This window comes from Schistocerca americana, chromosome 9, assembly GCF_021461395.2.
Source record: "Schistocerca americana isolate TAMUIC-IGC-003095 chromosome 9, iqSchAmer2.1, whole genome shotgun sequence".
Lineage (NCBI taxonomy): Eukaryota > Metazoa > Arthropoda > Insecta > Orthoptera > Acrididae > Schistocerca > Schistocerca americana.
In genome coordinates this window covers 46296904-46319480 of record NC_060127.1, presented here as the reverse complement: position 1 = coordinate 46319480, position 22577 = coordinate 46296904, and the positions used below count along the sequence as shown (strand labels likewise).

The 22577-nt window shown below is 38.9% G+C and overlaps 1 protein-coding gene across 1 annotated transcript in view; it reads left to right on the top strand.

The window, feature by feature from the left end:
* The window catches only part of LOC124550954, a 122817-nt gene that overhangs the window by 22348 nt on the left and 77892 nt on the right, over nt 1–22577 (top strand). Inside the window, exon 3 of the mRNA XM_047125769.1 lies at nt 6447–6496. Coding sequence (XP_046981725.1) covers nt 6447–6496 — 50 coding nt within the window. The remainder of the gene's footprint in view (nt 1–6446; nt 6497–22577) is intronic.

Below are 22577 nucleotides of genomic sequence, written 5' to 3'. Positions count from 1 at the left end.
CAGTAGTTTAGAAATTACCAAGTACACTTTCTCACTAAATAAAGAGAAAGTGGAATTTTAGTTAGTGTTCGCAATGGACTAAGTACGTGAATGTACAAGATAAATTAGGAGTTAGAAACTAAAGAATATAGCCATCATTTTATTGTTTATGATCTATACAATCATGCAAATAATGAACCTGGAGTGGTATAGTCGGTATTTCATTGTTTGTGGTCTATACAACCCTCCAAACAATGAAACTGATTTAGATATCACTAATATTTCCTAAAACACACTGATAATTGGATAATTTGATGCTCACTTCCCTCTCATCTGTTCTGAAGATATTAAGAGCTGGTAAAGCCATTGAGGAATTTATTTCTTCAGACATGACAGAATTTATAAAGAATTCCACTGGCATACACTCTGTTGTAACACAACAAATATGGATCGAACTTTTCACCTCTTCTGATACTGTTTCTGATATAACCAGAAAAATAGATGACTGGAGCATTATCATATGATAATTTCCAACATTCTAACACAAAATAAAGCAAAAACTAGACTAAGTGCATACTAAAAAGCAGTTGGAACTTCAAGAAGGTGAAGTGGAATCAATTTGTTATTGTGTTAACTGGTTTTCAGCTTACAAGGCCACCTTCAGACATTTACTGTGTATTGTCACCAAAGAAGTTAGGCTACAATGTTTTTCAAACAACACTGGAAGAGAAGTAACATGTCTAGGATGAAGAAGAAACATACAGTAACATCTTTGACAGTGTGGTGGTAATGCAATGAAGTAAAAAATTGAGCAGTAAGTAAATAAAAATGGGGTAGACAGGAAAAACTTTAACACAAAATAGGAACAGCATGCCTACATAACAGTTTCTATTAATAAGCAAAACTAATAACATAAAATAAAACTAGTACTTGACAAGGCTACATAAGGAGGTATAAAACATGGAGAGTGATACGCAAACCAATTAAAAGAAGAAACAATTATCAATGTAGCTACTGAATACATAAGCAATATCAATAAGATAAACAGAAATAAATAAATGCAGGAAAATGGAGGCATTTGAGGGAAAATACAGTAAATGCAAACTTTGAGAGTGTGGTGGTACTGCACTTTAACATTAACATTATATTCAAAACTGTGGCTATGTAACAGTTTGCATTAAATAAATGAACCAAGTAATTTATGAACAAGTCTCTGTTAAGATCAGTACAGTGTTCTCCATAATTGTGAGTGGATTACATTGGAGCTAAGTAAATTCAAATGTGGGCAAATTGTTGGTACTTGTTTGGTCAATGCTTCTATAACAAAGGGAGCAAGATTGTTTGACACTTTAAGACACACCATATCAAATATCATTACTGCGTACTGGTAAAGCAGAAAAACATCATCCTCTAAGACACAACATGGGCAAAAGAGTGTGTTCAGTGATCATAACAGTCAATCATTGAAGAAGATTATGACAAAAAAAAGACAATAGCTGAAACATATCACTGAAGAACTGTGTCCCACTTGCAAACCCTGTCAGCACCAAAACAACACAATGGGAGAGCAGTATGCTGGAAATCGTAGAGTGAACGAGTATTCCAGAACCACACATTAGTGATTTCAAGTGCCCGTAACAGGAAAATGTGATGCTAAATTTATTAAACCTGGACTGGGGAAAATGGAAGAAAGTAATTTGGTCAAATGAGTCTTGTTTCAAACTGTTTCCAACTTCTGGCAGAGTTTGCACCCCAAGAGTGAAACATGGAAGGAGTTTGGGGATGATTTGGTTTCCACAGGCCACACAATTACTCTCCTGTGCCGCATTACAGCCAAGGATTACACGACCTTTAGGCTTCTCAGGGCCATCCCATTGTGCAATGGTGTTGCTGTTTTCCAAGGGGACAGGGCCACTATTCACTCAGCTCACTTCATCCATGTCTGGTTTTGCTAGCACAAGAATGAATTGTTGCATCTCCTTTGCCCACCTCAGTCATCAGATCTCAATATTATTGAGCTTTCGTGGCCTACTTTGAAGAGACAAGTGCACGATCATTATCCTCTTCCATCGTCATTAACTGAAATTACCATTATTTTGCAGGAAACCATACAGGACCAGTATTTATCCATTCTGATTGTGAGATGATGAAAGCTGTTTTCAGTGCCAGTGGTTTTCCTACACTGTATTAGACATGGTATTGTGTTGTGGTTTTGGTGTTTCCTTATTTTTGACCAGCCTCCTGTACTTAATACAAGAACCAATAGAGGTCCCTAATACTACCAACACATTATATACAGATCACAATATAGCAGAAGACTTCAATAAATTATATTCTCAGTGTAAACATATATCTAAAGAGTTTAAAAATAAAGAGAAAGCAATGAAACTTTTACACAGAAAAGCATGTTTAGATGCACCTAATAAATTATTTAATGAACATTTTTACTTTAGAAAAATTTACACAAACAATTTCAAGTTCAGAGGACAGAAAAAAAATCATGACCAGATAACATCATGTCTGTGTTCTTAAAATGTCTAATTGCAGCATAAACGTTACTGAAACTGGAAGTAACTCTTAACTGCCATACAGAAAAAGACCATCATTGTACACATATTAAAAAGTATGAAAACCAGCAGATAATTTGTGCAATTACAAATCCATATGTTTAACAAGCATTTTGGCTAAAACCATGGAGAAGATAATAAATTCTTGATAGGCATGGTACCTTGAAACAGAGAATATTGTATATGTGGACCAACAAGGATAAAGAAAATTCTGTTGTACCACCAATAACATTATAAACCTCTCACAATAAGTAAAATCCACTTTGAGTAATAAGAAAACTTCACTGGAATTATTTGTTGATTTTGAAGATGCTTATGGATATTTGGTGAGCAAAATTTGTAGAACAACTATGAAACTTAAACATTTCTGGTAAAACTTTGTACTGGCTATGTGACTTCACACAAGAAAGTTCATGTGCAAATAAGATAAATAGCACATTAACATGTTGACTACCTTGTGGCTGCAACTGGCCACAGGAGAGTCTCACCCCTGTTGCCATGAGCCTCGCTAGGTGGTGAAACAGCCATCACTAAGTGTGCAGCAGTCAACATGGACAGCGCCAGCCACGTGTAACCTCCCCCTCACTTACCGACCTTAATGACAGTGAAAAATGAAACCGCGTGTACCTAATGGGAGTTTTGGAAAAGCAATCGTCACCGAAGTTAACCTGTCGGTAAAGAGGGAGCAAAGGGTTACATCTAAATGAAAGGAAATGTGCTAATGAAACTGGTGGAAATTAATTTTGAAAAGGGGTAAAGTTAATAAAGAAAGTAAATGTGCAGCCGTTACATTAACAATTAACTAGCGGTAATTAGGTATTTGAGATTTGGGGAAATCACGGTCGCCAGTCCTAAGGACAATTACTATAGTAACTGAAAAAGAAAGGTTATTACACATATAATTAGCACTAGAAGCGTGGCAACTGAAGGTTGACACGTGTAGTGTGAAAACTGAAAGTTTGTCAGAAGTAATAAATTTCGCTACACCCTGACTTAATTTAGCAAAAGAATTAATAACCGGAAAATCGAAAGTTAATTTAGTGACTGAAGTTAATAGTGAGCTTTCTTTCTGAAGCACATCGAAATTCAGTAAAATACGGTTAGTCTTGGACTACCTCAACAATCATTTCAAAAACTACTTGAATCTACGCAATTTAGAAAGAAGAGATTTAACTTTGAACTTGAATTAAATGATTCTGAACTATTAACAATAGTAAAATTTAGTACGTACCAAGCTGAGCTGCAGTCACAGGTAAGCTAAAATATGCTAACAAAACTCGCACTCTAAATTTGTGCTCGTGTAACCTAAATATTGTAGCCAGCTACTGAACTTTGAAATTAAAGCAGTGAAATCTAATTATATTATTTTAATGCTGGCGTTTGAATTTCAACGACACTCGGGTTCATTTCGGAAAAGGAAGGGACCCTGCTTGGCAATGCAATTGGGACAATGAGCAACAACGGTTCATGCTAAGCTGCTGTAATTTTGCGAGACAAATGGAACAATTTGAAAAGCTGAGGTCTGCCATACAGTTCTGAAACTTTACGTGCTTTTAGTCTTCCTTGTTGGTTGATTGAAGGTTTGAAGCCGTCGATCGAGGAGGTGGCGACAGTCACTCATTGTCGGCCGTCGCTGTTGCAGAAGCTGGATGTTGGCGCGCCTTCTTCTCGACACGGTCACCAGGCGAAACGGGCTCTTGATGTGCGCCAGCTAATGCTTCCCGTCCGCGACACCATGTCAGAAAGTATCATCGCGAGTCGAGCGCAATTACATGCTGCCAAACCCCGAAAGCGCGGCAACTCGCGGGAGCGTCACAACACCTGCTCCACTTGCTACTCCCGCCAGACTCTCACTGTTCTGCCCGCGCTTCACGCGGCACAGTTAACACTACCAAAGATCCTACACACTTTGAGTCTTCACACGACCTATCGATGTAATCGTTCGATAGCAGTTTTCCCTAGGCGAGACCCAGCGTAAAAATACAAATAATATTTACGAAACAAACCAATTATACATCGACATAAGTGCATAAATATATATACAAACAGTAAAGCAATTACAATATATAAAGAGACAGAAATGTCATATCTTGAGGTAACAAAACAAGGAAAAAAATAATAGTACAATAGATGGAAATAGGAGGATATGCATTTCCGGCGTTACACGTGCCCCACATTGTCTGAGGATGTTCGTGTAACGTAAACAGACTCAGAAAATGTCCCAAAAAAGAAACAGCGGAAATGCATTTGCTCAAAACATCAACAAAATTTAGCATTCGTCTAATTAACCATAAATCAATTTTTAGACCATAATAATTGAGTGGAGACACTCCTAATCTTATTCCACTCTGTCATCTTGCACAAAATAAAACAGGTTGATAACATATTAAAATTCATTGAAAACATAGAAAATGGTTTAGCTATTCTAAAATTGTCAAAATTCCCAACAGTATCAAGAAATGGAGAGTTCCTCAAGGTGCTGTGACCAGTCCAACATTATTTAATGCTTTCATCAGTGACATCCTGTGATTTGTATCTACAACAGGAGAGGAAAAAACTGCACTGTATGCAGACGATCTTGTTATTTGGATTTCATTACCAGACATCAAAACTAAGCAATTACCAAATAAAATGAACTGAGTGACAAATCACCTTTAAGAGTGGTCACAGAAAATCTTATAGAAATAAATGCTCAGGAAACCTACTATCAGTATGTAAAATTAATTAAATGTGACCACAAACTTACAGCAGTGTAGCACATAGATGCATCTAATAGATTTACCTTTCGAATTCTGGCTCTACTTCTAGCAGAAGGTACACACATTCACACACACAACCACATGGTCACCTGAACATACACTCCTGTGGCTACAGCTATACTGATTATTGAAAGCAGTTACCTGAGCTGTTGCATATGGGGAAGGCATAGCTAAGGGCACATAAGGCAAGGATGGCATAGCATGATAGTGTGAGGCAGGAGGGAAGAGACGCATGAGTCAGCTGCTGCACAGTGGTGCGTTCTGAGAAGGTAGATCATATAAGATACATGGAAATGGGAGGAGGGGGCAAACAGAAAGGAGAGTGTAGACGGAGAGGGACATAGGCCCATGTGTGGTTTTTGGAATGTTGAGTGCCAGGTTGTTGAGAAAAAGAGGATAACTGTTTGTCTTGTGCTGTTTGAATATCCTGACATGGAATCAGCAGGTCATTTGAAAAAGGTAAGCAATGTATTCTGGTAGTGGCTCTTTCTGATTTGATTGTTTAATCAATTTTAAACTTTTATTGTAGTTTTCACTAATCTTGTATTACTTTTTCTAAAACATAGCACTACGTTTCACTCCTGTTTTAGTTTCAGAAAGTTCCAAAATTTCTCCTCAGAGTTTTGCCTTAGATGTTGTACTATTTTGTGTTTTGTAATTGAATTGATAGTGAGATCCAGAACTTGTTCTTACAGAATTTTAAAGAGAAACATATGGTACACTGAGTCACAAGTTTTTTAAAAAAAATCTACAATGATACAAACTATTACAGTAAATTTTTTGATGGCTTAACATAGTTTTAGAACTGTAGTTTGTTCTGGGCAAGATCTAGTTCAGTTTATTTGGTAATTGCTTCTGTTGTTTGCTAATGAAATCCAAATGATAAGAACATCTGCATACAATGAGGTTTTTACCTCTTCTGCCATAGAAATGAATGAGGAGAGGTACATGTGACAGAGAGATAGAAATTTTGTATGGGATATGAAGAAGCAAAATCCCTCTATAATGCATCATTTTTATCTCTGTTCTTATGGAGTGGACTTATCAATGCAGTTTTCCCATTATCAGGAATATTATTATTATTATTATTATTATTATTATTATTATTATTTATTAAACATGTTCTTAATCCTTCTTTCAGGAGCTCAGTCATGAAGTGGAGTCAACAAGCAGTGACAGTGAACTGAAAAGGTATTATACAGTTTCTTGTATCTCTTGTTTTTTATTTTGTGCATGGCTTGTTTTGCAGCTTCTCATTGTAAGTGGCCCAGCAGAATATCCAACTACATGTGCATATACACAGTACATCACATCTGTTGACTGGAATCTGTAATGCTGACTTGTCTGTACTGCTGTGTCACAGCCAAGTCCTCCTGTCCCAGCACTAGAATGCATACCTGTAATTAGTTAGGGAAATGCCACATATCAAAATACTGAAACATACCTGTGGTAAAATTGTTCACCTATCAAGACTGGAAGAAGCATATGAGAAAGTGGGCTCACTCTTCACAGTCTATAGCCATTTACAAGTTAACTTTAATTGTTGTTCTGTCCTAAAAAAATTTATAACCAGTAATCGTCTTTCCTGATACATATGATGTTGCAATATTTAAGTATATACGTAGGTCCTGATATGCACAGTTCATAATAATTGCATGGTGCTCAGTTTCTATTCAGCTGGGCATGCTGTTGTCAGGACATGAATGAATGCAGTATTCACAAACCAAATGTTCAGCTACTATTCAAGTATTATCATTAAGCGTATTCTTTCTCTTCCATTGATCTTCACATGAAAACATCAAATCCACAAGTTCTCACCTCTTGTGAAAACCACCTGAGTTTGGATGATTACTGAGATGTACAATATGACAGATATGCACAAATGTTAGTGATGTGTATATAATTACTCACTCAAATATTCCAGATGGAGCACACATATTTGACATCTCAAATTAATAACCTTCAAAATGATTGTGATTGTTTGTAACCAAATTTATTGTTTGTGAGGCAAAAGCTATTGACACATTCGGTAAGACACATGTCCTAACACTCACCACCCCTTTAATCATAACTCCAGCTCTCTACAGTTACATACATGCTTATAGAGGGAGCACAACATCAGTAAGAGCTGCAGACAGCTTCCTGCTGTTTCACCTACATCCTAGCAGTAAGCAGTTTTTCAAATTTTCAAGAAAAAAATCTAAAATTAGATTGTATGATCCTCTGGGTGCCAAACACACAATGGGGATGGATAATGGTGAGCAATCCACTATGTAATAGCAGATGGTAAAATGAGATTCATGATTCTTATTGTGTAGTTATAATAGAGGGAGCCAGCCGGAGTGGCCGAGCGGTTCTAGGCGCTTCAGTCTGGAAGCGCGTGACCGCTACGGTCGCAGGTTCGAATCCTGCCTTGGGCATGGCTGTGTGTGATGTCCTTAGGTTAGTTAGGTTTAAGTAGTTCTAAGTTCTAGGGGACTGATGACCTCAGATGTTGAGTCCCATAGTGCTCAGAGCCATTTGAACCATTTTTAATAGAGGGAAACATTCCACGTGGGAAAAATATATATAAAAAACAAAGATGCTGTAACTTACCAAACGAGAAAGTGCTGGTTGATAGACACAATAAAAAACACACAAACACACACACAAATTTCAAGCTTATGCAACCCAAGGTTGTTTCATCAGGAAAGAGGGAAGGAGAGGGAAAGACAAAAGGATGTGGGTTTTAAGGGAGAGGGTAAGGAGTCATTCCAATCCCGGGAGTGGAAAGACTTACCTTAGGGGGAAAAAAAGGACAGGTACACACACACACACACACACACACACACACACACACACACACACACACACACATCCATCCGCACATATACCGACACACACAGGCAGACATATGTTAATGCAAAGAGGTTCGGAACGTCATGTCCAACAATTCTTGAAGCAGCATGGTGTTGAAGATTTTGGCGAAGAATTTTGTGAGGCATGTGTTAAGGGGAAGCAACATTGCAGTTGTTTTCAGTTATGGCAGCAGCATGCCACACAACTTGGAGGAGTGATTCTTGCTGATCTGTGTGGACCTATGGAGTGTAAATCACTGGGAGGAGCAGAATACTTTCTTTGCTTCACTTGTGACTTTTCAAGATTACGCATGATATATTTTCTCAAGCAGAAGTCTGAGACTGCAGAGAAGGTTGCAGAAATGGTGAGCATTGTGAAAAATTTTTGTGCTCAACTAACAAAAGCATTTCAATGTGATGGTGGATGGGAATTTGATAATACTGAAGTTAAAGATTTGATGAAATTGAATGGCAGACAACTCGTCATCACAAATCCTTATACTCCAGAGCAGAAGGGATGTGCTGAGCACATTAACAGAACAGTTGTGGAACTAGCTTGAACCATGCTGCTAGTTCAGGGCCTGCCCAAGTTTTTGTGGGCAGAAGCAGTAAATACATCTGTTTATGTGTTAAACAGAACTGGTACAAGTCGTGTGGATGGCAAAACACCTTATGAGGTATTCACTGAAAAGACGATACTGCTAAATAAACTTCATATTTTTGAGGTGAAGTGTTTTGTTCATATTCCGAAGGAAAAGCGAAAGAAATGGGATCCAAAAGGGAAACCAGGCATCTTTGTTGGTTATTCTGATGGCATTGATGGATTTAGAGTGTGGATTGAATCAGAAAAACGGATTATTTGTAGTAAGAATGTTGTTTTTGAACCTGAGAAAACTGGTAGGACAATGGTGTTACTCCCAAGTGAAACAGGTAATGAAGAATTGGAGAATCTTGAAGATGCAAATGTGTTTAAGGAACCTACAAAAGAAAGTTCTAGTGAAAGAGAATAGATAAATAGGCAACAACTGAAGAAACCAGAGCACCTTATTGACATTATGCTGGCTGAAATAAATGAGCCAAAGAATTATTCAGAGGCTATTAATTCTGTAGACCATGAACACTGGAGAAGAGCAATGGAGGAAGAAATGACTTTGTTGAAAGAAAATGCTGTGTGGACTTTGGAACCTCTGCCACCAGACTGTAAGCCCATTACAAACTGTTGGGTTTATGGAATTAAGCGTAAGGCTGATGGTAAAATTGACTGCTATAAAGCAAGACTAGTGGTCGTGGATTTTGTCAACCAAAAGGTATTGACTATAATGAAACATTCAGTCCTGTTGCTAGATATGATTCAATTAAAACAATTCTGAGTGTTTCTGCTAGTGAGCAACTTCAGTTGGCACAATTCGATGTAAAATCTTTTTTGACTGGCTTAAAAGGAGAGATATATATGGAGTAGCCTGAGGGATTTAGAGATGGAACTGGTTGGATATGCAAACTTCATAAAAGTTTATATGGACTAAAACAGCCTCCAAAGTGCAGGAACCAATGGTTCAAGAACTTCCTAATAAATCTTGGGCTTGTGGAAAGTAAGGCAGATCCGTGTTCGCTCTATCGAGAAAACTGCAATGACAAGTTGATGGTAGTTCTGTATGGTGATGATGGATTAATATCTGCAAGTAAGAAGAAGGATATTGAAATTTTCCTAAAGGACATTCAAGATGAGTTTAAAATTACTATTGAGCCAGTAGGATATTTCTTAAATATTAGTATTGTATGTCATGATAATGGATCAATAGAGATTAATCAAGAAAGTTACGCTAAAGATATTCTTTGATGGTTAACATGGCAGAGGCAAATCCTGTGTCAACTCCAATTGAGCAGTATCTGCAGCCAAATGAGTTAACCAGTGATAAACCAACTATTGCTCTATATCGAGAAGCAGTGAGCTATGTGTCAAAATTTTTAGAGAATCCTGGAGAAAATGACTGGTCTGCAGTAAAAAGAATCCTTAAGTATATAAAAGGTTCACTGTCATTGGCTATAAAATATGATGCAAACAGAAGACTGGAGATATATACTGATGCTGATTACGCCAGTGATCCAACAACCCGATGCTCAGTTAGTGGAGTGGTTGCAAGATTTTATGGAGGAGCAGTTACCTGTGCTAGTACGCAGCAACATTGCATATCATTGTCAACAACAGAGTCAGAATATGTGGCTGCCAGTGAAGGGGCAAGAGAAGGAATATGGCTATCTAAGCTCTATGAAGAAATTTCACCACTGGAGTGTGTTCCTGTTCTTCTTGTTGATAATGCAGGTGCTATTAAACTGGCCAAGAATCCTGAATTTCACAAGAGGTCAAAGCATATTGATGTTCGCATGCACTACATCCGTGAGAAGATTCAAGACGGCCAGCTATCCATTGAACATGTACCAGGCAATCAGCAAGCTGCAGATATTCTCACCAAACTATTGCCACATGTCCCGCTTAAATATTTAATATCATTGATTGGAATGTGTTAAGTACTGCATTTAGCAAGATAAACATTTAGGAGAAGTGTTGAAGTGAAATGTTTATATTAAGCTCTCTGATGTGTACTATATCTATGTTTTCGGTTGGTGTCATAAAATAAAATACATGTGTCTTGTTATAGCAACTACATCGTGTGTATGCTTTATGTTGTGCCCTTTAGTTCTTTCTTAAAGTTTCTGCAACAGGAAGTCTGTGCTTCAAGGAGCTCAGAGGCTTGGTGACTTTGTAACGCAGGATAGATGTTGATCTGTTTCAGATCTGATGACAAGAGTACAGTTTCAGTACAGGCAGAAGTGATTGGGAGCACCCATTTGGCACATATTGTTGAATGTAGGGCTCTTCAGCACATGACACACTGTATCCCTGTGTTGACACAACAAGAAAGTCAGTTATTATTTCAGTGGACATGGGATCATCAAGGTTGATGGCTGTCTGGGTGATCCGTGTCCTGTTGATATTTTTGAATTAGGTGGTTGAACATGCCCTTTGGGGTCTCCCAGCCATTCATGCCATACTACTTTGCTTTATTACTGGTATTTGGATAAATTATGTGTCATGTTACGCCTGTTCAATGCTCATGTTCAGAAATTCCATTATACAGGTGAACAGCTGCTTGAATCCTGCACTTCACCACAGATTATGGACAGTGGGGGCAGTATTATGCTGTAGGGGACATTCAGCGTGTCTTCCATGTGAGTTGTGACAGTAGTAAAGTGGAATGTGACAAATGTGGATTACATGAAAATTATTGTTGCTCAGCTGCAGCCCTTGTGATCAAAGTTTTGCTCGACAGTGACAGCATCTTTCAGCAGGATAACTAACTGTCACTGTCACCAGGGCACAGGGACACTACACTGATTGGATGAATGTGATAGTGAACCCGGGTTGATGTCTTATCCACCAGATTTAATTGATCTGTACCCAGTGGAACATATCACGGATGCTATTGGGCACCAGCTGTGTTCTCACAAACCACTGGCCCACAATTTAAGAGAATTGTGTGAGAAATGCATAGTCATCCAGTGCCATGCAGAATCTTCACTATTGCCCACCAGTATGCTATTAAGCAGGTGGTTGTAATGATGAGCTCATCATTAAAAGTTAAATATACTGTGTAAGAAACCTCCCCTGCAGCCCACTACAAGGAATATGCAAGGACAATATACATGGACAACACTAATAATAAGAAACAAAAAAATTACCCAGGTGTGAGGACAACTTGCACACCATGGGTTGCATATTATCTTGATCAAGTGCGAGGGCTTATAAGAAAGTAAGGTCCGATCAATCACAAAATGGAAACTACAGTGAAAATTTGCGGAAACTTCATATAGATGTGTTGAACAGTGTCTCTAGCCTGACCATCAATCGCATCAAGTCACTCCTTTCTATTCCGATTGCACACTGACTGCATAAAGAAGCCTGGAAAATGGTGTGGTCCGCCAAGTATGAGTGCCTGAGAGAGATTTCGCCTGATTTCATGCAGCCTACACAACGTAACTGTATTGCATTTCCTTCTTCATGACAATCCTTGGCCACACACTGCAGGGGCAATGAGGTGATTCCTGCAGGGTTTTTTATGGGAAGCGTTTTGTGACTCAGCATGCAGCCTGGACTTGGCTGTCTCAGAGTTTCTCCTCTGCTGGATATGAGGACAACATTTTGGCACTGACAAGCAGCAGAGCAATGTAGAGAATTGGTTGCAAGCACAGGTGGCTGCCTTCTCTGACGAGTTTATTGGAAAGTTGGATACAACAAATGTCTTAGTCACAGCGGGGACTGTATAGAAAAATAGTTGGAGGGTGTAGATAACTCTAGCAAATGACGTGTTTTTTATTTTCGCTATGATTTTATCCCATTGATTTATAGTATATGTCACTGCCACTGCCTTCTCTCTCACTTACACTGTCTCGTTTCGTCTCCCTTTCACACTGCCGCTGTCTGGCACCACATCTAGGCAACGCAAAAAATTCGAACGGGGGGGGGGGGGGGCGTCCTCCAATTTATTTAATTTATTTTTTCCCCAGGCCCACGTGCTTACAGTATGATGGTCCAAAATGCCCCCTCCCATGTAGCTGCATAGTAAAGTTCGCCGATTGGGAGGGTCCAGGTCCTCCAAGGCTGTGTGTGCTCTACACTTGTCTATATCTTTCATTTCTACTGTCTCTCTCTTTTGCTCCCACTGCTTCTATCCATATTCATCTCTATTTCTCTGCTACTCCCGCTGCCTCTCACTGGTCATCAATCTCTTCTCTCTCTTTGGCTCCCAGTACTGTTGTCTTCATCCACCTCTCTTTCTCTCACACTAGCATTCTCTCCTTCACCCTTTTTTATACCACAACCATAGTCTTCTATCTTCCATTATTTATTAATTTTCCCTCTCTTTCGTATCGTCTGTGTCCTTCCATCTCAGCATAAAAAGTGCGAATATGGTCACATTTCCATATTGTTGGGAAAGTTTTCAAAGGTGCTGGGGAAGCTGTTGGTACCCAATTTTTAGTCAGAGTGTTTTAAATCGCTTATTTCATGCTCTAGTAGCAGAATTTTTCTGTTGGTTCCCTTCTTTCGCCTGATACAGCAGGGCATGCCACTCGTATGAAAAGAACTTTATGTCTCTCGTATGAAAAGAACTTTATGGGTCAGTAAAATTTCTGTAGTTTATTTACATGAAATTGAAACAACCAGGACCAGTTACAACACTTGAGGGCCGGATTGCCCCTGGAGAGGATGAAACGGCTCTGTAACACCGTCCCCAAGTGAATAGTACGTGTATCCATGCCAAAGAGGATGCTACATCATACTGATAAGTTGACTCATTTTGCAAAGTTCTTCATAAATTTGCCTCGAGTTTGTAATCACTGAGAGAACATCACATATTCTTACAACACTTGAAGGCCAGATTGCCTCTGGTGAGGACGAAACGGCTCTATGACACCCTCCCCAAGTGAATCAGTGAGTGCATCCACGCCGAAGAGGAAGCTACGTCATACTGATAAGTTGACTCATTTTGCAAAGTTCTTCATAAATTTGACTCAAGTTTGTAGCCACTGAGAGAACATCACATACTCTCTCAGTCCATGAAGTTTCATTTCGTTTCGTCCTCCCCTTCTATGTGCGTCACGTATTTCGCCAGACCCTGTATTTCTAAGTGAAGACTCTATACTATTTTCAACAGTAATCGGGAAATTACAACATGAAAAATAAAGTTATTTCCAGTAAGTGTATAATGGGAAAAATCATGTATTTAAGGTGTAGACGTTTAACAAGTTGCTATCACACCTTGCCCTATTTCAGGCTCTGATTGATAAACAGCTTTATTTTTGTTTTGTGGAGCAACTACCAAGTTCCTTCCCTCCTGCAAGATCCACTTGTATACTTATGGAACGCGGAACACATTAGGTAAAATTTTGTCAATATTGTCGAACAATGTTGTTTGTACCATCTCAAATCGACGTTATTCGATCCTGCTGGTGCCTTACCAGCGAGAATGCGTGCGGGAATCACATATACGTATATATGGGAGCACTCATCAAGAGCTTCATTGCCGTTCTGAAGATCAGCTGAGGCACTCCTAATGACATTCATTGTTAGGTTATGCCATATTGGATACCCCGCGCAGACTGCTGGCGAAACTGCATGACGTAGTTAGGAATATTGGAAGTGAGAACACTACACGTGCATTATTAATGTAAGCAAATTCACAGATCCCTGTGTTGAAATAAATAGAATGCAGTTGTTTGTCAGCTGTTCTTGTTGCTGACCGTTTTGTGGTACTATCAGAAAAAGTAGAAATCATCGTGCTATTGCTGAATACAAAAATGTTTGGTATAAAATGCAGATGCCGTTTATTATCGATTTCTGAATGACAGAGGATTACAGTGCAAATTCGTGTCGCGCTATAAATGAGCTGATCATGTCAATGTCAATAAGGCAAGGAACAATACGAAAGTGACCTACAGTATTTTTATGAGCTTCTGTGGTTGCCTTTGAAAAGAAAGTTAAAGGCGACATTGTGCCATTACAAAAAAAATCACAAGCACCAAAGAAAATAGGAGTCCTATGTTTTGGCTGGATGAATAATGGTGACAGCGTCTGGTCATCAGATGATCTAATTGCAAACCAGTTAGAAATTTTATGGCTTGTCGTCGTTTGTTGCCGTCATGCAAACAGCCTCTACATTTTGACTTCGATAGCATCATGACTAATGAGTTACTCCTGAACATAATAAAGCATTCGGAAGCAGCTGGAATCGAAACTACAGCGGTAATTTGCGATGGAAAGCAGTAACCTAGAGGTCTGGAAGGAGCTTGGAGTTCTCGCAACAGAAACTTACTATCGAAATCCTCTAGGTCTATCGAGTAGAGAGTGGTTTTTCTGGGATGTCCCACATGTGCTTAAACTTCTTAGAAACCGTATTTTGGATGATGGGGTAACTCTGCCGAACATCACACTCTTTCTCAAAGTCTGTTAGCAACATAGCATGTGCTTATTACTGTCTGGAGAACTTTTTTCCGAAATTCGTGGTCAGGGCGCATTTTACAACAACTCAAGTGAAGTGAAAAATAGAATGGCAATACAGAGGATGGACCCTTGTCGACAATTACATGCATTGTTGATATACTAGTGAGCTGCCGTCACAAGTTGCTCCAACAGAAGAAACTGAACATGACTTCATAAAATTCATCAAAAGCGAGTTTTGTATTAACATAATTGGAAAACTAACAACTGATTTGGATTGCAGTAAATTCAGCCAACAAGAACGAGATCTGTTGCACTTCCCTAATCATGAAGCAGCAGCCAGGTGGGACCGCAAATCCCAAGATGCGCTGAAATATCTTGTAGCGTACACAGCATTTAAATACACGGCCATTGACAGTTCCTAGTGTTCAGTCTAAAATGAACTTCTTCTGCATTCAGATTACATCACCTGTAATAACTAGATATCCGTAATCTCCATATATGAGCTCACTTCCCGTTCAGCTGCTAGTTCAATAAAATATGCGACAAATATCTAAGTGTGACAAAGTGATGCAAAAGTTAATTTCTATAATAATCTCAAAGTTTCCCGAAATATGTCACAAAGTGATTCCTCTCTCCGAAGGGACAAGAACCCTCATTAAAATAAGGCAACTGAACACAAAGGCTAAAACTGAAAAGATAAAATAACTTGCTACGAGGGCTATCCACAAAGTACATTACGTTTTGGAATTAAAAATAAATAAAGTATTGGAATTTTTTTTTATTATATACAGATGAAAGCCACACTTAAATACTACTTTTCTACATAGTTGCCATTTAAATTAAGGCAGTTATCGTAGCGATGGACGAGCTTGGAAATTCCTTCGTCGTAAAATTCGGCCGCCTGCGCCTTCAACCACGTGGTTACCTCTTCTTGAAGCTGTGCGTCGTCATCAAAACGCTGCATAGCCAACCACTTCTTCATTGCTGGGAATAAGTGGAAGTCGCTCGGTGCCAGGTCGGGACTGTACGGCGGATGAGGAAACAACTCCCACTTAAAAGATTCGAGAACTTCGCGAGTGGCATTTGCCGTGTGGGCCCGGGCGTTGTCGTGAATCAGCGAGATCTTTGAGCCCAATTTACCCCTGCGCTTGTTTTGTATTGCTCTTCTGAGGTTATGCAGAGTTTGGCAATACCTTTGAGAGTTTATTGTAGTGCCTCTTTCCAGGAAATCCACAAAAATCACACGTTTTCTGTCCCAAAAGACAGTCGCCACGTGGTTGAAGGCGCAGGCGGCCGAATTTTACGACGAAGGAATTTCCAAGCTCGTCCATCGCTACGATAAGTGCCTTAATTTAAATGGCAACTATGTAGAAAAGTAGTATTTAAGTGTGGCTTTCATCTGTATATAATAAAAAAAATTTCCAATACTTTATTTATTTTTAATTCCAAAACGTAATGTACTTTGTGGATAGCCCTCGTACAATGAAAAGCCTGCAATAGTTGCGCCGTCATCTTCATGAGTTACAGTGAATATTTAGGAAAGGAGTTCTTAAACATCAAATATTTGAAGATGGCTGGTATTATAACATATAAGTGTGTATTTTTATAGTTTTAGATTTAAGCAATGCTTAATGATGTGCGTCATTAATTCATTAGGCTATTGTTAAACGTTTATGGTATAACAGTATCCCGATAGCGTAATAAGCATTACTCAATAGCAGTGCGATCCTCTGGAATGGCCTACCTCACTGACTCTTTTGCCGTGTTTCTGTTTAAGCCATGGAACACATCAGATTTATTTAGGCGTAATCGAGCTGATAACTTTTGCTAAAATGTAACTGATTTTGAGCTTTAGCCGCTGTCATATCATACTTACATAGTTTCACCATGCATGTTGTGCTACCTGAGCCTTACGAAGTGCAGGCTGCTCTGGCGTACCTAGTTGGTCCTCAGAATCTTACCTAAATGCATTGTAGAGTTGGCCAGAAACCAAAGTACACCTTTACAGCAATCCAGAGACTCTGGCTGTCCATACACAATGTGATCAAAAGTATCCGGACACATAGTTGAAAATGGCATACAAGTTCGTGGCGCCCTACATCGGTAATGCTGGAATTCAATATGGTGTTGGCCCACCTTATCCTTGATGACAGCTCCCACTCATGCAGGCATACGTTCAATCAGGTGCTGGAAGGTTTCTTGGGAAATGACACCACATTTTTCATGGAGTGCTGCACTGAGGAGAGGTATTGATGTCGGTCGGTAAGGCCTGGAACGAAGTCGACGTTCCAAAACATCCCAAAGGTGTTCTGTAGGATTCAGGTCAGGACTGATTGCAGGGCACTACATTACAGGGATGCTATTGTCGTGTAACCACTCCCCCACAGGCCGTGCATTATGAACAGGTGCTCGATCGTGTTGAAAGATGCAATTGCCGTCCACGAATTGCTCGTCAACAGTGTGAAGCAAGAAGGTGCTTAAAACATCAGTGTAGGTTTGTGCTGTGATAGTGCCACGCAAAAAAACAAGGGATGCAAGCCCCCTCCATGAAAAACAGGACCACACCATACACAACCGACTCCGAATTTTACTGTTGGCACTACACACACTGGCAGATGACGTTCACCGGGCATTTGCCATACTTACACCCTGCCATCGGATCGCCACATTGTATACCGTGATTCGTCACTCCAGACAACGTTTTTCCACTATTCAATCGTCCAATGTTTACGCTCCTTACACCAAGCTAGACGTCGTTTGGCATTTACCGGCATGATGTGTGGTTTATAAGCAGCCGCTCGACCATGAAATCCAAGTTTTCTCACCTCCCGCGTAACTCCCATAGCACTTCCAGTGGATCCTGGTGTAGTTTGGAATTACCGTGTGATGGTCTGGGTAGATGTCTGCCTATTACACATTAAGACCCTCTTCAACTGTCGGCAGTCTCTGTCAGTCAACACACAAGGTTGGCCTGTACACTTTTTTGCTGTACGTCTCCCTTCACGTTTCCACTTCACTCTCACATTGGAAACAGTGGACCTAGGGATATTTAGGAGTGTGGAAACCTCGTGTATAGACGTAAGTCACAAGTGACACCCAATCACCTGACCACGTTCGAAGTCCGTGAGTTCTGCATAGGGCCTTATTCTGCTCTGTCACGATGTCTAATGACTACTGAGGTCGCGGATATGAAGTACCTGGCTATAGGTAGCAGCACAATGTACCTAATAAGAAAAACGTTTGTTTTGGACGGTTTCCGGATACTTTTGATCACGCAGTGTACTTGTACTGGTCTAGAAAGAGAGTGGAGCAGCAACCGGTCTGTGAGACGTGTTACACTACACTACTAGGGCACTGCCCCACCACACAGTCCAAAGGCTTGGATGGCACTCCTACTACAGGCTTACCCTGCCATTTGTCTAGCGATGTCACTTTTCCCCTTTCTTCTTTATCTGACTGACCCTCTATTCTTTACCTGTTTCTGATTATGGGAAAGACAATAGAATACTTGAAGGCTTGTTGTTTAATGGAAACTAACATTCAAATATATTTTATTGAAATGGTACACTATTTTCTTCTGTACTTGACGACTGCCTTGGTTGGTCGAGTCAATTCGTGCAATATGGATGTTCAGTAATATTTTGTACACAGTACCAGTATGGCAGCATAAGTATCTCTTTGCCCTATGTCATGGTCCCATGTCCCCTCAAACCACTTGGCACGCTGTTATGTGTAAAGAAATGTTATGGCACATAAATGTAATATCTGTATTGATTAAATGGGTAGGCAAGCTATAAAATCGACATGTACAATGATATTTTGTACTGTGGCGTAATAACTATATTTAATAAATCACTTACAGAGGAGCATTTCGAAAATGTGGGTAAAGTTAATATTACTGCAGGAAGCACCATAGATCCTTACATAACCAATATACAAAATTTGTGTATAAACAAATTACTAATGAATGCTACTGTTTTCCAAGATATTCCACTCGGATTGATTAAATTATATGCAGTATTTGTGGTGTCTGGTTTAAGTCTGCCTCTCTGTTTTAAACATATGTTTTAAATGACATTAAATATTATGATAGACTTATCCATATTCCGTCACCTTTGAACCGCATATACTAGACAGAAATATTTCATTTGTCAGTACTTCAGCTGTTGACCTTACAGATGTATTCAAGATCAGTTGACAATTGTATTAAAAACACTTGATGCAATATGGCTTTTATAAATTCGACAGCTCGCCCTGAATATCGCTTTACGGTTAACGACAATATTTCTGTCCTGTACACACACACACAAAAATTATGGAATATATTGTCTGTCAGGGAAACTTCAATAAATACAATTTTATTTATACAGGGTTGCCACAATTTCTGTTTGTTTACTGAGTTGTCATGCTTTGTCGCTGGCTGGATGCTGCTGAGTACGTGCGCTGCTTCCCTACTCCCTCATTCTTACTGCTTCTCCCCTTTCTACCACTCCCCTCACCCTGCAGTCTGTGCTCCTTGCCTAGCAGCTGCCAATGAGAGGCAGGGTGGGGGGTTGGCGTGAGGAGTGGTTTGTTTGCATTGCATATGATCCTCAGAGCTTGTTGACACCATGGCGGGAGACAGCAGTCACGTGTGCGTGAGGTTGTGTTTGAGTGATTGTGTGAATGTGTGTGCCCTCTCGTTTTCTGACAAAGACTAAGGCCAAAAATGTAGTTGTGAGAGTATTACCATCAAATTGAATGAAAACTTTATGAACAAAAAGTCAGAAGTTGAAAATATTTTTAATAATCATTTTCTAAATGTTGTGAATATAGTAGGATCCAGGTGTTCATTAGAAGATGCTAGGCTGTTAATGGAAGAGGCCATACCTATGCAATTTGATACAATTGAAATCTCACTCACTTCTCCTTTTGAAATTAGGAAAATTATAAATTTGCTTAAAAACAAAAACTCACATGGAATTGATGACATTTCCAGCAAAATACTAGAAGCTTGTTCTCAACAGATAAGTAAGATTCTCAGTCACCAGTATAATAGCTCTCTGGAACAGGGCATTTTCCCCGATAGACTGAAATATGCTATTGTTATACCTTTGCATAAAAAGGGGATAGATCTGATGTCAACAATTACCATCCAATCTCCCTTCTAACAGCTTTATCCAAAATTTTTGAGAAAGTAATGTATTCAAGAGTAGCTTCACATATATGTAAAAATGAAGTACCAACAAAATGTCAGTTTGGTTTCCAGAAAGGTTTTTCAACAGAAAATGCCATATATGCTTTCACCAATCAAATTTTGAATGATCTGAATAACTGAACACCACCCATTGGGATTTTTTGTGATCTCTCAAAGGCTTTTGATTGTGTAAATCATGAAATTCTGCTAGACAAGCTCAAGTATTGAGGCATGAGTGGGACAGTGCACAAATGGTTTAATTCGCACCTAACTGGAAGAGTGCAGAAAGTTGAAATAAGCAGTTCTCATAATATGCAAAGATCAGCACATTCCTCAAACTGGGGAACTATCAAGAATGGGGTTCCACAAGGGTCGGCCTTGGGTCCTTTGTTGTTCTTAATATATATTAATGACGTGCCATCCTATATTCATGAAGAGGCAAAGTTAGTTCTCTTTGCTGATGATACAAGTATAGTAATCACACCTGACAAACAAGAATTAACTGATGAAATCGTCAATAATGTCTTTCAGAAAATTACTAAGTGGTTCCTTGTAAATGGACTCTCACTGAATTTTGATAAGACACATTACATACAGTTCCATACAGTAAATGGTATGATGCCATTAATAAATATAGACCTTAATCAGAAGCATATAGCTAAGGTAGAATATTCAACATTTTTAGGTGTGTCCATTGATGAGAGATTAAATTGGAAGAAACACATTGATGATCTGTTGAAACATTTGAGTTCAGCTACCTATGCAATAAGGGTCATTGCAAATTTTGGTGATAAACATCTTAGTAAATTAGCTTACTACGCCTATTTTCACTCATTGCTTGCATATGGCATCATATTTTGGGGTAATTCATCACTGAGGAATAAAGTATTTATTGCACAAAAGCATGTAATCAGAATAATAGCTGGAGTCCACCCAAGATCATCCTGCAGACATTTATTTAAAGATCTAGAGATATTCACAGTAGCTTCTCAGTATATATACTCTCTTATGAAATGTGTTATTAACAACCAAACCCAATTCAAAAGTAATAGTAGTGTGCATAACTACAATACTAGGAGAAAGGATGATCTTCACTATTCAAGATTAAATCTAACTTTGGCACAGAAAGGGGTGAATTATACTGCCACTAAGGTCCTTGGTCACTTACCAAATAATATCAAAAGTCTGACAGATAACCAACAAGTATTTAAGAAGAAATTAAAAGAATTTCTGAATGACAACTCCTTCTACACCATAGAGGAATTTTTAGATATAAATTAAGAAAAAAAAGAAAAAACCAAACAAAAAATTATTTAAAAAAATTTTAAAAAATAAAAATAAAAAAGTTGTTGTATTAACTTAATTATGTTGTTAAATTAACTTAATTATATCATGTATGGGAAAATTTGACTCGTTCCACATCATTACGAAATATCGTATTCATGATCCATGGAACTAATATTAAGCTAATCTAATCTAATCTGATACAAATGGTCATCACTTCGAACACCTTCTGTAAATGGACGTTCATGTCACCTTTTTGACCTTCATTGACCTTCACAGACACATTATTGGATTCGTCTCGATAAATAAGTACCAAACTATAGCATCCCATTTAAAGACCTTAGTGTTACGCATCACTGGATTCGTCTCGATAAATAAGTACCAAAATATAGTATTCCATTTAAAGACCTTACTGTAACACATCATTGGATTCGCCTCGATAAATAAGAACCAAACTGTAGCATCTCATTTTTTTTAAAAAGTTGACCTTCATATCTCTGAGGCGACCCCACCTAGCAACAAAAAACCAACGTCATATTATGGCCCCCGTTGTCCCATGCAACATTTGTCCCACAAACGCTTTAGCTACTATAATACTTTCGGAGTTATTCTATGTAGCAATAGTTAGCGACTCACCCTGTATATTAGAAAGTATGGACAATAAGAAGAAGAAAATTGTGGCAGTCGCTGACAGTTTGTACGCTATGTCCTCACGTATTTCGTGAAAGAAAAGTCACACAATACCGGTACCTTTAAACTAATTGACATAATACTGCGGGTAATGATCGAGAATAGCGAACGTAGTAGGACCAATATTTTAATGGCGGTCACCTACAGTGTTGGTTTACAAAACTCTTGCCCACCTTATACATTTCTTTCAATATGCCTACTTTTTTCTGAGGTTATTTCTGAAAGCAGTGAAGGTATTTAAAATCTGTCTTGCGACTCCAACAAAATGCGTATTTTTGTCACCAAATC